This window comes from Neolamprologus brichardi, chromosome 5, assembly GCF_056152115.1.
Source record: "Neolamprologus brichardi isolate AB-2024 chromosome 5, ASM5615211v1, whole genome shotgun sequence".
Lineage (NCBI taxonomy): Eukaryota > Metazoa > Chordata > Actinopteri > Cichliformes > Cichlidae > Neolamprologus > Neolamprologus brichardi.
This window is the reverse complement of record NC_142108.1, coordinates 19,089,617-19,106,052: the sequence shown is the minus strand read 5'-3', so window position 1 is coordinate 19,106,052 and position 16,436 is coordinate 19,089,617. Positions and strand designations below refer to the sequence as shown.

The 16,436-nt window shown below is 37.0% G+C and overlaps 1 protein-coding gene across 1 annotated transcript; it reads right to left on the bottom strand.

Annotated features, from left to right (window-relative positions):
• Positions 1–4,917: 4,917 nt before the first annotated feature.
• On the bottom strand, positions 4,918–16,147 carry tmem51b (transmembrane protein 51b). Its single transcript, XM_035904593.2, has 3 exons — positions 15,900–16,147; positions 10,101–10,515; positions 4,918–7,387 (listed from the first exon to the last, which is right to left on the bottom strand). The coding sequence occupies exons 2-3, from the start codon at positions 10,499–10,501 to the stop codon at positions 6,955–6,957; spliced, it is 834 nt and encodes a 277-aa protein (XP_035760486.2). The 5' UTR covers positions 10,502–10,515; positions 15,900–16,147; the 3' UTR covers positions 4,918–6,954.
• Positions 16,148–16,436: the final 289 nt, after the last annotated feature.

Genomic DNA, 16,436 nt, shown 5'->3' with positions numbered 1-16,436 from the left:
AATGCATACGCCTTGTAGGTCAGCCCTGTTTCAGTCGCAGAAAGCGGTCAGCACAGATTTTAACACGATATGGAGGGAAAATTTGTAAGTGAAAACAGTAAAAACATGCAATACTCGAATGCACGCATTAAGTAACTACTGACTTATGTACATGTTTGAAGTTGGCCGTGTTATACTGTGAGTGCTTCTGTTGTGTTTCTTTTTACGATAATTTACATAGAAATATATTAGCCTAAAAAAACTATAGTTTCTAAAATATGCATTTGTATACATTGCTGACCTGTAAATGCAAATGAGGTCTTCAATTAATTAAAATCAGTGCATTTAAGTTTACTTATATTACGTTTTCTCCTGCATACAGGAAAGTATGTTTGCGCACACTTTAATTTCATTATGTGTTTAAAAATGTCTTTCTTACCTGTGCAGGATGCTTCTGTAATTGCAGACTGCAAAGACCCATGAGACTGTTAATATTTAACTTCAAAACCTTAATTTAGTAATGTTGTGATCATTATTTCGGTTATGTTGTGTTTAGACTTTGATACTTGCTGATGTGTAATGCAGTTTCCAGTGTTTGTGCAGCCAAAAATAGTGTTAAAGGTTTAGCTAACAAAAGGCTACCATGATGGAAACTCGTGCACCATGAACCCCGACAGGCGTGAAACGTCGTTGATCAACTCTTAATACAGCTAAACAAAGTAGAAAAGTCATTTTGCACCCTCATTAAAACACGAGGCAACAATTGTAAGTAAAATGCAACTGAAATATTTGAAATCTAAATTTACCATTAAGGAAAACGTGCTTGGTTTAAACCGAATTTATACCAATCAAGCCAATTTCAACTGAGTAGATTCCATTATATTTAACAATTTGCATTGTTCTAATGTAAAAAAAAAAAAAAAAAAATTACACGGAAGATTTACATGTAATTGCACTACTTTACGTCTGTATTTGGGGGTGGGGGTGAGACGCAGAAACGCTACAAAAAGTGAGATCTCACTTTGTAAAATCGTTTTTATTTATAGTGAAATTTCTAAACATGACCATGTATGAAGTGTATTAGCTTAAAATTAGAGGTCTTTTGCTTAAGCCCAGTTACCATAATGCGACTTATCCCTCTTAAGTAAGCCCAACTGAGTGAGTTGAGGTTACTTAATTATTAGTCAACAAGCAAGACAAGCTATTAAGTTTTACAGTTTAATGGTATACTAATTAAATAGACTATAACAGAAATTCTCATAGATAATTTCACAGTGTAGTTTTAGTTATTTTACATCAGCAACAAATCAATTTCCTCTTCCAGTTAAATTCAGAAGTTTTCAGAAAGACTAAATGAAAGACAGATATTAATTATGAATTAAATTTAGGGGTTAAAGTGTGGTTGTTCATGAGTTCGTGAACCCTTTGCAATTTCCAGGATTTCTGAGCTGATGAATCATCAAATAGGATCTGATATTCAAACAAAATCGGACTAAAATGAACATAAAACATGGTACTTTACATTTCTATTAAACACACAGTAATCAGGCATAGTGCAAACTGGAAAAAAATAGTTGAACTGGCAGATTTGCCAAGTCGCAGACGCTCCTTTAGCACCAGCACCCTCCCATCAAATGATTGCTTTTGCTGGTTGTGAGACTTGGTCTGTGATGAAGAGAAATTTTGATCCCTCTAGAGAGGATCAAACTTTGCCTTTATTTATACATTCTGCAGGGAAATCCCTAAACCCACCAGTTCCAGTCTCATCATCTTAACTGGAACATTTGACTCCAAGCTTATGGTGAAGTCATTAGCGCAGAGGATCACTCTTACTTTTGCACTTTTTTTCAGTTTGAAGTCATAATCTCACTTAACAACTGTTTTCTCTGCTCTAAATGACAGATAGAAATGTGTATACTTTCTAAGTTACCAAGCCACCAGGACAAATGGAGAAAATTTAGCACAGTGGCTAACAATATGCTAACAGGTGAAAGAGTAGGGTTATGCTATCAGCTACGGTAGCAAGCAGCCTTAGCCCCAGAACGGTCTCTGTAAAATCATAACAGTCAAAGGTTTAATGTTTGGTTGTTTTCTTTTAGTTGGCAGTAAAATTGCTATAACAGTTTAGCATTAATAAAACAAAGAAAAAGGAAAAAACTCTCATTAAAAACCTAAGATGATCTAGTTGTGTGGGCCAGTTGCCAACAATCATTAGCGCCTCAGATTTATTTGTATTTATTTTATAACCTGACACTGTACCATAATCTTTAAGGTTGCTCAGAAGGTGACCGGATTCTCTAAAAATGGCAGAATATTATCTGCGAAAAGTGACAGCTTATGTTGTGTATTGGTTCCATCTCTAATTCCTTGTATGAGAGGATTGGATCTGATCAGTTCAGCTAACAGTTCAATACTAAGAGCAAATAAGGACGGCGATAACACTTCACCCAAAATTGAAGTTTAATTTTAAATCTGATTTAAAATGTTGCAGCAACATTTGAAATCAGATTTGAGTCTCAATGAAGTATCATAAATCCACAAATAAAAGTGCATGGCCAGTATTTAACCCAGTCAGTTTGAGGGCTCAGTTGACTGTTTACTGATTATATTCTATTTAAAAACAGCAATGAAGAAGTTTGTTTTTCTTTCCTGTTATTACCTAATAGATTATTATTAGTTAAATTGTAGTTTATTTTAGAAATGACCTTAGTGATATCAAGTTCACATTTTATGCCTTTATCAGTCATGAAATCACTTTATTCCTGACAAGTTACTAACCTCTTCTCATGAGTTTAGAATTCAAACGGCAGGTGATTCTGACATGGGTCATTGTGACACATTCATTTAACAGGAAATAATGAATAAGATAGAAATAAAAATCTGTAAAAATATAATGCACATTAGATTTATATTTTGCAAACATATGTTGAACATAGTCTTGAGAACAACTGTATGAGTGTGTGCATGTGTACGATAGTGGTGGGGGAGCTTACTGAAAGTTGAGCAGCCTGGTGGTTTGGCTGAAGAAGCTGCAGAATCCAGTTGTTCTGTTGTGGATCCTGCGAGTCTCTTCCCAGAGGCCAGCAGGAAGTGTATGGTGGGGGTGGGAGTGGTCACGTGTGACTTTGTTTGCTCTGGTCAGGCAGCGCTCTTGCGCAACATCCTGAATGTGGGGAAGTGGAGTCCCAGTGATCTTTTCCAGTGTCCTCACCACTCTCTGCAGGGACTTCCAGTCTAAGGCACTGCAGGCTCCTGACCACACAGACATGCATGCGGTCAGTAAGTTCTCTATAGAGCTTCTATATAAAGTGGTGAGCATGCGAGGGGGGAGGTGAGCTCTCCTCAACCGGTGGGAAAAAGTGCAGGCACTGCTGAGATCTCTTTACAAGAGAGCAGAACAGGGTGTCTGTTATCTGTATCCACAGAAACTTGATGCTGCTCATCATTTCCACTGTGTTGTTGGTGATGAGAAATAGCATGTGACTATACTGGCTCCTCCTAAAGTCAAAGATGGTCCCCTTTTGGCTTTTTTTTGACATTCAGAGCCAAGTAGTGTGTGCTGGTTCAGTTGGTTCATTTCCTCTCTGTAGGCCTGGTTGTTGTCATCTTGAATAAGGCCTGCTACCACTGTGTTGTCAGCATACTTTACAATGTGAATCTGGGACAGCAATCATGGGTTAGCAGGGGGTTCAGAACATGGGCCTGAGGAGAGCTGGTGCTCAAAGAGATGAAGTTACAGTCTGGTCAGGTCTCTTGGTGAGGAAATCTAACACATAAGGGTGCTGAGGCCCATAGGAGCTAGTTTAGCATGTTCATGCTGTTTAATGATGATCTTAAACGATGAAATGAAGTCCACAAACACCATTTGCATGGGTGTCTTCTTGACCTTGGCTGAGATGTAGTACAGAGAAGATGGCGTCTTCTGTAGAGTGATTTGGGTAGCAAGCAAACTGTAATGAAAACAGTGTGGTCCTTTACCAGCTGCCTTTAAGGTGGGTGCTACAGGGCAGAAATCATTTAAACAAGTGATTTTCAGGGTACTGCAATGATGGCAGCAGTCTTGAAACAAGACAGTAGGACATTGTGATCCAGTGACATATTGAAGGTGTGCTGGTTGCTGCATTCCTTGAACATCTAACCAGGTATGTCTTCAGGGCCTGCTGCTTTTCTTATGTTCACTCCTTTCGAGGTCTTCCGGACTTCAGCTATTTCAAGACTGCTCATCAGCAACTGGAACATTTTTCTTTACGGGTGTGTTGCTGAGTGCCTTGAACCTCCCACGATATTTGTTGAGCTCATTTAGAAAGGTTGTATTGTTCTCACAGGGTGGAGGAGCAGCTTTATTGTCTGTGATGTCTTAGTCTGCCACATTTGTCTGGTATTCATAGGGTCATTGAAGAAACCCTGTATTCTCTAGTGATGGTGCTTTGGTACCTTTATGCACCATGTTGCCAGATTTAAAGAGTAATTTTGAACATTGCATCTTTCGTCATCCGTGGTGTCTTGCTGGCCTGTACGGTGATGTTCTTGGTGACAGATACAACTTCCATGCAATTGAATGACTGAATGCACAAAGTCAGCATAACCATTCACATTTGTAATGATTGCCAGTTGCAGCTGCTTTGAACATGACTAATCATGTCATCATCATCACCATGAAAAAAGGTCAATCTCAAAAGCTGATGTGAAGTTCTATTTCAGGGTTAAAGCTTTAAAGTACAGTATGTATATGTCATCTCATACTTCCCCTCTATTTATAGAGGCAAATATTATTATTATGTGTTGACAAGCATGAATACAATAAAACCATAAATAAATAAAAGAAATTAAATGAAAGCACTACAATAATAAAAATTTACATTTTGTGGTTTTTATTGTAGACAAAATGGAACGCACGTGGAGGGAGAAAATATGTATTGGAAACATGGATTCTTTTTAAAAAAGAAAAAAAGGCTGTTTTTATTTTTGACATGAGGCAATCCTTTTTTGTTAGCTACATATAGCAACCAACCTTCTGACCTACATACAACAACAAATAGCAACAGATGTTAGTAAATATGAATGAAAACTTTCATATTTGCGTTCATATATTGTTTCTCACAGAGAGCTGCAGGGGGTGGACAAAGGAGCCATAACAACTCTTGAAATGGCTTAACAGATATAAAACAATCAAATCAGTGATTAGCAGCTAATTTGACAATTACGCCCTTTTTTTTAAGACAAAATGAAAAAAACGAAGAAATGAAATATGTCATTGTTCTGGCTTTTCACATCCTGCAGTTCCTTTCAATAATTTCACTTAGTTTTCTTCTTTATAAATAATTTATTGGTTAAAAAAACATTGATTTGAAGATGTCAGTTTAGGCTCTGGGTACTTGCGTTGGGCATTTAAAAAAAATAAAATAAATAATAATAATAATTTCTAGAATTGTTACAAAACAGCAAAGAAACAAAAACAAAATCAGCCATTTAACTTAATCATCTAGAAAATAGTAAGTCTTAAAGAAATGATCAATAAACAATTAGGGTTCAAATTAATTGAAGGCTAATGCTTACATTTTGGTATGGGTGAAAGTTTAACTTAAATAATGCTATAACACTCACCTACAATAATACCTGCATTTTTCCTGATTTTAGTTGTTTTTACTTAAATAACAACTTTTATTTTTAATGTAATATTTTTTCAATATGATTTTATATTGCCCACCTCAGCTCATATTAGCAAATATTTTAAAAATTTCCACTTATAATTACTTTTAGACTCTTACCTGCTTTCAAAAAAACCCCCCCCAAAAAAACAAAAACAAACTGAGGTGCAAAAAGATGACGAACTGTGAAATGAATAAATGACCAAATTCAAACACTGGAGGGTGCCAAACTTAAGATGCAAAAGCACAAAGTAATATTCAGGGGGATGGTCATGTTGACACATTTTAGAAAAGAGCAGGTCAAAACATTCACCATTCGATTTTATTAATCAAAAGTCGAATTACAGTACGGGCATGTTATTTTTTCCCCCAAAACGTATACCAAGCAAATGTAGGAAAATTAAACTGCATCCTAACATTGGATCGTCATACTTTAAGAAAAGCAACTACATTTACTAAATGTCGACATTACATGTATTAAATACAGGCTGAGCTTGTTTTACGGACATTTTGAAACAAAAATATAAAGTTGAACTTAAACAAAATAGAAAAAAAAAAAATCAATTTATTCTTCACTTTTTACAAATAATACAACATACTTAAAGAGATCTAAACATTTCAACACTTTAAGAGACAATGAATAAAAATGATACATCACCAGAATATCCAAAACCTTTCTTCTGGTTATGTGCCAACATATATATTTTTTTCCTTTCTTAACATTTGTCTTAAAGGATAAAGTTACTTTAAGACTTGGAGTTTAAAAAATACACACACACACACACACACACACACCAATTTAATTTTCTATTCAAATACTAAGTTTAGAATACTTAAACGTAACATGATTTAAAAATAATAATAATTATCGCGTTAAATCGTAGGATGTAGTTTCAACTTCTCCAAACTTCAAAGCAAACCAGAATCAAGACACAGCAATAACATTAAGTCTTGGAAAGGTGAAAAACATGTTACAGCTGGCTAATAAATAAAATTGAAAGACTATCCTCTGTTTGACATAAATGATAACATGATTGTTAGAAACGACAGACTTAAATCTGAAAGCGGATCCTTTCACACATACCTAATAATGAATTAAAATAGCATAAATATGCAAATTCAGAGCTTTTTGGTAAAGAACAAGATTCTAATTTCAGCAGTAGGCGTGTGTGGCCCCTTTGTTCTTACTGCATTTACCTGCTTAACACAAACCTTTCACATCGTTTTCTCCAGAAATGTTACGATAAATCCACTAAATTCATAAGTGTTACATTAATTTTTTCCATTTTTTAGAAACGCACATTAAGATAGATGTAGAACACTTGCCCTACTTCAATTCAGGCATCTTATCTTCATACTGTGGAGGAGGAGTGATGGGTTCAATGGTTACTGGGTTCTGTGTGGGGGTGCGGATTTGAAGGCGGAAGTCCTTCAGGTGTAGTTTGTCAGATTTGATTCTTCTCACTCGGAGGGGCCGGAGCAAGCGGCTGGCCCGACTAGCACTGCGGGTTGGCATACTGGGGTTAGATGTAAGGCCAGCGGGTTCAGATGGAGGCTCAGCGGCTGCGGGTTGATCATTAACAGGGGTTTCGTCAGTCGTGTTGTTAGCGGGCTCTGTTCCCTCGTTTTCCACCGCAGCTATGATGTCCTCGTAGGACGGCAGGTGAGAGGTGCTCTGCCGAAGGTTACTCTGACGCACGGGGTACTCACTGCTGCTGACGACTTCCTCATAGGTTGGCACGTTGTACGTAGTTGGGTCGCTGGAAAGAGACAAAAGTTTTGACCCTCACTGACAAATCATTGTAAATGACACACTTTATAAGCCTTCTTTTGGCAACTTTGGTTTGTCATCGCTGTGTTTTTGGGGCTCCTTTTAACTGTCAAAGCTGTCAACAACCTTTTGCCGATTGACACCTTCAAAAGGCACCATACAGGCATTCATTTGTGTTTGTGTCCATCCTTTTCAGCTTTGTTTTGGTCCCCATAAACTCTTACGTTTATTAGCTTTGTGTTTTATCTGCTTAATATCTTAGTATATTGACTAGGTAAGCGGTGCCCATGTCTACTGTTTAAGCCAAAGTAGATTGTCAATGTTACTTTTTGTCTGAAAGAAGCTTCTTGTTGTGGCTACAAGAAATTTATAGGAAACAGAAGGCCCACAAAACAAACTCAATAGTCTTTAATTAGTTCAACAAAGTAGTAAAAGGGTGTTTTTCTCTGTTTTTCTCAGTTTTTGTTTAAATCACATGAGTTGCCACCTGCTGGCCATTAGAAATAATTCAGGTTTCATTCATTTGTTTCAAAGGAGCCAAACTTTAGAGGGTTTTTTGTGTGTTAAGCTACTTAAATAGTGACCTGTGAATCATTTCAGCGTAAAAAAAGGCAACAAACTCAAAGGATGAACAGATGTTCTGGATACACATAACAGACAACTTTAATTTACAATCTCTCCTATTAACCCTAGAGAACCCATGGGGTCAAATTTGGCCACTGTTAATTGCTGCTGCTCAAAATGTACAAAGAAAAAAAAAAAATTGCAAATTTATCTTCTAAATGCCACTTCTGACCCCTGCATAGAGACATCTAGTGGATGCATATTGAACTGACATGAGCCAGAGTGGTAGTTAGAAGATGGCTGACCACATGCTGTTTTGTTGAGCTGGAAACTTTCCCCCCAAAAATAGTCTTCGTAGCAAAACAAATGTTGGTAAAATTGTGTTTTATTTATTAATCTACTTTGTAATAAGTTGCAGAATGCCTAGAAAAATGTTTTATGTTCTTTTTGTAAAAATTAGCCACTCTGAGCTAGTTAAAAAAACGATGGGTCAAAAATGACCCTCGGGGTGTATGGGTTAAAAATTGTCAGGTCAAAAATGACCCTTTGGTTCTTTGAGTGACATTGTAGATTGAGAATGGTTACAGTCCTGTATTTGACAAAAGCCTCGAAATAAATTAATTTGTATAATACATTTTACTAAGTTACCTAAGTAGTACAGGGTCAGAGACTAATAAAGTAAATATATCTTTTCAGGGAGTATGACTGCTCCCTTTTCAGGGCAGGGAAAGCACCAGAGAAAGTTCACTGCACAACAAGTATTGGATCAACTCGAAGCTGATGATAGTGACTTTGGCCCTGAGCTGGACAGCGACAGCGATTCTGATGAATTGTATCAACCGCATGAAAGTGATGGTGGTGAATCCTCTGCCGAAGACAGTGACTCATCCAATCACTTGTCCAGTGATGAAGATGTGCCATTTGCTGAGACTGCTAGCGTACAGATGGAGCCAAATCGTGCCACAAAAACGTATAAATGGCGAAAGAAAGGCTTTGAGTTGCCTGATGTGAACTTTCTTGGTGAACAAGTTGAGTCGTACCAGGATGGCACAACAGACACGCCACTGGTTTACTTTCGGCGCTTTGTTTCCCTTGATATGTTGGAAAATATTGTTGAGCACACCAATCAATACAGTATTCAAAAGCATGGAAAATGTGTTTACACTTCAGTCAAAGAGATAGAACAAGTTCTTGGACTGTATCTCAGGATGGGATTAGTTCAAATGTCTGGAGTACGTCAGTAGTGGGAAAACGAAGTTCGTTATGGGCCTGTGGCAGACATGAGTCGTAACCGATTCAGCCAGCTACTCTCTGTCATTCACTTTGTAGACAATGAAATGGCCAGTGAAGAAGTAAAAAAGGATCAACTGTGGAAACAGGCCCATTGGCCTGTCAAGAAGGAACATTGCCATCATTGAACTGTGTGCAAGGACCTCAAAACTGATATGCAGTGACTGTGAAAACTGTGCCTCGTGTTCTTTTGTTTCAAACTGAATCCAGTTCTGACATGCAACAAATAAAGAAAAAAAAAAACCTTGTTAAATTTAGCTGTGTGGTTGATTTATTTACCTAACTTTAAAATAGTTTACATTGACAGTGTTTGTTATTGTGATTTTTTAAAATGATATGCCTAAAGCCCAATGGGTCAAATTTGACCCAAATCCTAAATCAGGGAATAAAGGGTTAATGTTGAAAAAGTGGATATTTTGGTGTTCAGTGAACTTATATAAGTCATTTAATGCGTAGTTCATAATTTTCCAAAGAAGACAATGGTTCTTGGGTTCTCCAGGGTTAATAAAAAAGATATATTTTTTCACATTTCTCTTGTTGAATAAAATAAAAATGGATTTTTAATTTTTTATTTTTTTTTAGATGGATTATAGAGGTAAATAAAATGCTAAACGTTTACTTAGTCCCTGACGTTACATAATTTGCAGTTTACTTGCAGTGGATCCTTTCCAAACAGAAAGACAGGGTACACCCTAGGCTATTGCAGAACAAACACATATAGACAGACAACACCGGTACAACACCTTTTCACACCTGATTGCTAACTCAAGGAATTATCAAATCATTTATAAATCCTAACATTTATAAATGATCTAGGAATAAAAATAGAACCAAACGTTATCACTTACGGCTGAGGCTCCTCTGGTATCGGAGTCATAAAGGGGACTCCTGTGGTCACAGGCTCACTCCTATCCCGAGCTCTCTTCTTGCTCTTTAAACCAAGGCCAATGGCCAAGATCAGCATCATTGCCCCAACTCCAACAAGCACCATGGCCACTGTTGGGGTCTTTGTGGCTGAATTATTACCACCACCGTTGTTATTAGGTCCTGTGGAGTTGCCTGATGGTTTTGGAGAGGCACCTGAATCCCCTCCAGGTATCACAGTCCAAACAATCATGACAATGCCAAGGGCAATGACACCCACTCCAAGGGCACACAGAGCATAGTGGGCGCCTGAACCAGAGCTCCTTGAGCTAGGGGATCTGTTGGGACGACCGCTGTCACCGCATATACCCCGACTGGAACACATACCTGCAAAACAACCTGCAAGGGGGGGGGAAAAAAAGGCTTTTCAGTTTACACAAGCAGATGCCATCTACCCCACCACTCCTCCAGAAATTTACCTCCTCTGTAGGAAATGATTTAGATCACAGTATCTGAATTTGTTTTTCAATTTGTGACCAAGTTTCTAATATTATCACATTGTTATTGCCTGCGTCATGGTGCTTCTGTCTGTATTGTCTGTCTATTCTGTTAAGTACATTAAGCTTAATTTCTAGTATGTGTACGAGTGGCCAATAAAGCTGATTTTGATTTTCCAGGGTAAGAACGGGCTCAAGAGTCCATATCTATTAGAGCACCACACGTATCACACGAGATGGGCCATGTCAAGAAAACATAAACCATTACCAGTTCCAGAACAAAAGGTTAAAATGACAGTTTGAGTGTTATCTTGCTGTATCCATGAACCGGTTTCAGACGCTATACTCTTAAAAACAAAAAAAGGCGCTGAGGCCACATTTTGCATGAGTAAGTAGGAGAACAGGTTAAAAGAAAACGTCAGGTGTGGTACAAAACAGGTTACAGGAAAACAAAGAGTTCATTGGTAGTTCCACACATGTCTTAACATGACAAACATTAACCCAAGAGAAGGATGGATGGAGATAAAAAAGTGACACAAAAGATCTTTGTAATGGTCACAGAATAAAGAGCATTTATAAAATTAGAATCAGATAAACATCTCACAATAACACCAGGAACACCTACAGAATAAAATGCATTTTAAATTACTTTCCTGCCAAACAAGCTCTATACCTGTAAGTAGCAATTTTTAGGTTGTACTGGTGTAAATTGGGAAAATGTTCTTTGTAAAGCCACATTCATACAGATGGCTTACAAATTTAAAAGATATGATGCCTTGACACCTGTAGAGAGGGCACTCGGTGGCTCTGTTATGTTTGCTGGAATGGTTAGAATCCAAAGGTCGCAGCAAATCAACACTCTGTTACTCAAAGTGCTCATCTGTATCCTATGATGAAATATTTCTGTCCTTGGAATGGTTGGGAATGATCTCTAACTGGATGACAGTTACCCCGTAGTCTATAGCAGAATACTGCATTGATTGATGAGAATGCAAATTATGTAAATACTGTGATATTCACTGTCCCCAGATCTCAACCCAGTGGGAGATCTGGGGACATCAGTGGGAGGTGTCACTAAGCGATCCCGACCAACATCATCAAAACGGCAGATAGAAGAAAATCTTGGTGTTCCATTAGAAACCATCCCAAAACACAATGAAGCATTTCTCTGAGCATGTGATTGTGTGCTAACACATTTTATGTTAGAGTTTGCTTTAATTTTGTCACCTATCTGTATATTTAAGCACACCAGACAGACATCTCCCTAATTATTAAAGCAACTTTTGAACACTTTCATATACAATCAGGGGAAAAAGTAAGTTCAACTGTAAGCTTTTACGTATCATTTGGTCCTTAATAGGTCCTAAAATGAGATAAATAGAACCTCAGATGACCAAAAATTGCATGACGTATTACACCAAGTCGCTATTTATTTACCAACAAATTGTTCAAAATGCCAAAGCAGCAGCTCACAGCCTAAGTTCACCATAAGTAGCAATAAAGTGCTATGCCATCAGTGTGGGAAGGGTTATAAGGCCATTTCCAAACATTCTTAAGTCCATCAATTTTCAATAACAAGTAGAAAACAATCAAGATAACTGCCAATCTTAAGAGGAGTGCATGTTTCAGCAAATTCATTCCAAACGGGGACTATGCAATGTTTAAAAAAAACCTGCAAAAACCCATGAATTAAACCTCAAACTCCACAGGTCTCCGTTAAAATGTTAAATGGCTTGTTTGAAAGTGCTGCCAGGAGTAAGCCTCTTCTTTAAAAAAAACAAACATAAACAAAACATGGCCGCAAAGCTTAGGTTTGCAAATTTGCATCTGAACAAATCACAAGACTTCTGGAACAACGTCTTTTGGAAAGCAAAACCAAAGTGGACCTGAATGCTTGTTTTTCAGGCGCAGGACCTGGACACTGCAGGTATTGAGTTGACTATCAACTCCTCTGTATAACAAAATATTCTAGAGTCAAATATGAAGCCGACTGTTTGACAGCTAAAGCACGGCTGAAACTGGGTCATGCAACGGGACATGATCCTAAGCACAGTGGCAAATCTTGAACAGAATTGGCTGAAAACGCAAAGAATGAAGGCGCTGCGGTGGCCCAGTCAAAGTCCAGACCTTAGCCTGATTGAAATGTCATGGTGGGATCTTAAGCAAGCATGAACAAATACTCGCAGACTGAAGGATGTGAGAGGTGATCAAGTTGAAGACAATGTGTTTACTTTAAGTTAATGCTGTTAAAGGTGGTTCTAAAATCTGCTGACGCATGTTAGCTTAGTATTTACAAATTAAATATGACAGGGGCATATTACTTTAAAGACAATTAACCTCCTAAGACCCAAACTCTTCCACGGCATGCATTTTTAATTTCTCTTTGATATTTGGGCATATTGGGGCCTGATGAATGTAAAAACAAAGAATTACCAGTTTTGTTTTGTTTACCTTTTTTTGTTTTTAAGAAAAATAAGAGCCACATATGAGGATATTCTTTTAAAACTTTGATAGAACAGTAGCAGTATAATGTCCTCGTAAGTGGATATCAGGCCCTTGTAGAGCAAAATTGAGTATTTTGGACTAAATAACCCAAAATGTGATGTCCACATATGTGGACACCAGGTCCTAGGAGGTTAATTCACTTTTTACAAGGTATTAATAATGAAAACAGTTCTTAATAAATAATATAAAATAAAGCCAAAATCAATAAAACCAAAACAAACAACAGTATTGGGAATTTACTCAGCAATATAACTATTACCACGAAGGCAAAACTTCTTAGAGGAGGTAATTGTATACTTAGTTATTTAAACCAGAAATAAATGACTGAACTCAAATACAAATATTTAAAGATTCAAATGTTTGAAACCTTGGGAAGTCTGCAAAATAACCAGAAAAAGAAAGATGTTTAGACTACAGATTACTGAAATTTACATTTCACGAGTAACTGAAATGTAGAAAGGAAAAAAACAACAACAAAAACCTGCAGTTTTACGTCACACTAATGTACAAAAATCTGTGTTGTTTGTTTGCCCACAAACCTTTATACAATCAAGAGTTGAGCAACCAAAACTGACATACTGGTAGTTATTCAGCCCCTGAAGGCTTTTAGCTGTATCAGATACTATGACCTCATCACGTTGTCTAGCAACCACCTACCAACTGGCTAAAATGAACCATTTGTAGTGTTTATGCACCTACAGCACCTTAGTAAAAGCCATGCATCATTTTAATTAATCATGATAATAACACTGAAATTAAAGTTTCATTATGCTGCAGAGTAACCACCTAACAAAACATAATTTTCCTAACATTTGTTATGTGTAGTCATTTATTTGCCCATTACACTATGAGCTGTATGTTGTTTTGTGGAATTTCAAACCTGTGTTGCTAACCGGGAAGTTGTAGAGTGTCCCCTGATGGACAATATGAAATGTCAACACGTACAACATGGTTGAAGATCATTTTCTTGTCTCTTATTTACTTTTTTTTAGTTTTCACTTATTGGCTGTTATGAATACTGATACCAGGGAATCAGAAAATAGTTGATATCGACCAATGATAGCTACCTACTGATTAACTGGTTTGGTGCCAATTCATTCATCATCTATTAGTCCTTATGTTTTTGGCTATTTGAATATGTTTAAAAAAAAAAACATACATATATAGTAAATAATATTTGTAACTGTTTTTGCATGATTTCATTTTCTGGCCTAGAAGTATGGATTAATTCAAACTCTAATCTATGATTTAATCTTTGATATAATACATCCATTTGATAAAAGGTGGAGAAGCATATGAGTGTACACTTCAGGACACTTTGCTGATGTGATGGGATGAACAGTGACTTAACAAACAGCATTTTTCATTTAAAGCAAACGTGTACTCTTTTTTGTAATAGCAGTGTGACACAAAACCATATCCCTGTCAAAAAGTATTGAGATATATTTTTGCAGGTATGAGACTAAATTTAGCCTTGCTTATTTAGAAATCTATTTAATATCACTTACCTTATTTAATAGGTTTTATAGCTTAAGTAGTAATCATTTTTCATTGTGGCATTTTTTTTAATTACTACAGAAGTGATTACTAATAGTGCAATCAAAAATATCAGTAGCATTTATACCACTTTAATATTGTTTATTATTCACTAGTCTCACTTCAAGTGTTTTTTCCCCCACTTTAGCTGTTATTTATCATGTATAGTTGCCCACAACAGTTAGTGGAGCATGCTAACCAATTAAAAAAATAACAAACAAACAAAGAAAAAAAATAAACTAAACACATCTTTACATAATGCACAACAGCTAAACATTGTTTATTTTACTGGAAAACCAGTTAAAATTGATATACAAGTTATTTTTCATACATTTCTCAGTGTTTTTCTTAAGTATTGTTTCACATTAATGACTTCAGAGACAATTACCCAGCCCTAACGCACATCCTGTTTCACAGCATTACACTCTGAACGGCTTATTCATGCTGTAAGGATCAACTGATACTTATTTAATGGACTCAATATCTATATTAAATATAGTTTCTAGCAGGCACAGTCATTAGATAATGGTGGTGGACTGCCAACTACGTTTTTAGTGCCTAATCAATTAAAAACCATTATTGTGGTGAAAGAAAAAATGTAATTTAATATAGTCTGCCTTAGCAGAGGGCAGGCGACTAAATTTATTATAAGGGGGAATTATTGAATTATTGCATCTCCACTTTGATATTCATGACTTGATTATTAAGAATTACTGAATGGATGCAGTATCTGACCAAGTCCTGGTGTTCCCCTCGTCAGTTATTAAACACACATGATCAAGGACGAAAAGAAGGTGACAGCTGCAAAAGAGGACTACATATAGACCAACGCTGTCATTCATTTTCTCAACATTGCAGGCCTGCTGCATTGCATGGGTGTGTCCCGTTCAACATCAGTAAATTTCCAGCATAAAAACTCGGCTTATCAGGTAATAAACACCGGCCCATGTGGTCTGTTTTGTGGGTAACATTAACAGATCTATCAGTCCGATATTACTACTGTCAAAGTAAATAAAAACGCTGGTAATGCTTTCTGGTGAAGCAGGAAGGGGAGAGGGTGGACCTGTCCACATGAATTACTCTGTGATCTAAACGTGTCCGGACACAGATCAGATTGGATTGAACCCCACGCAATGACACTGAGAAAGATTAACAACTCGCGTGCTGTGTCTATTAGATCGATAACAGCCCTGGTCACAGTATACGCGAGCGTAAATCAGCTTAGCTCTAAAGTGTAGGCCTTACCTTTTCACCGTTCAGTGGCCAAGTACTTCCCTCTTCATCGGTGAGTTACCTGACTCACGCAGGTGTTTTCAGGAAGATCAGAGGGGAAGAGAGGGAGACGACATAGACGCAGCAATTCAGGGCCGGTTCAACTTTTTTTTCCTTTTAAAAAGTTTTTAAATCTTAGACGAATTGATCAACACAATGTTTACCGCTGCAGATAAAAACAGAGTTAACAAGAACTTTGCACAAATTCCAAGCGTAGTGAAACCTCGCCACCCCCTGTTGTCAAGTGCGCCCGTGTCCTCTTGGTCCTAGTGCTGCTCAAGTAAACCTCCACCGGGAACAAATTAGTGGTACAAGGAGACGCCCAGAAACAGCTTAATTGAAATAAAGTAATTGCATTGTACAACACGATTAATGTTGGATGTATTAACTGTATTAATTACAAACACACACAATTAGATATTAGAAAAATAAAACTATTGTCTTACAGGAATAAGACACAGTATTTCAGAGCCCAGAGGAAAATATTTATGTTCTGCAAAAATAAAAATA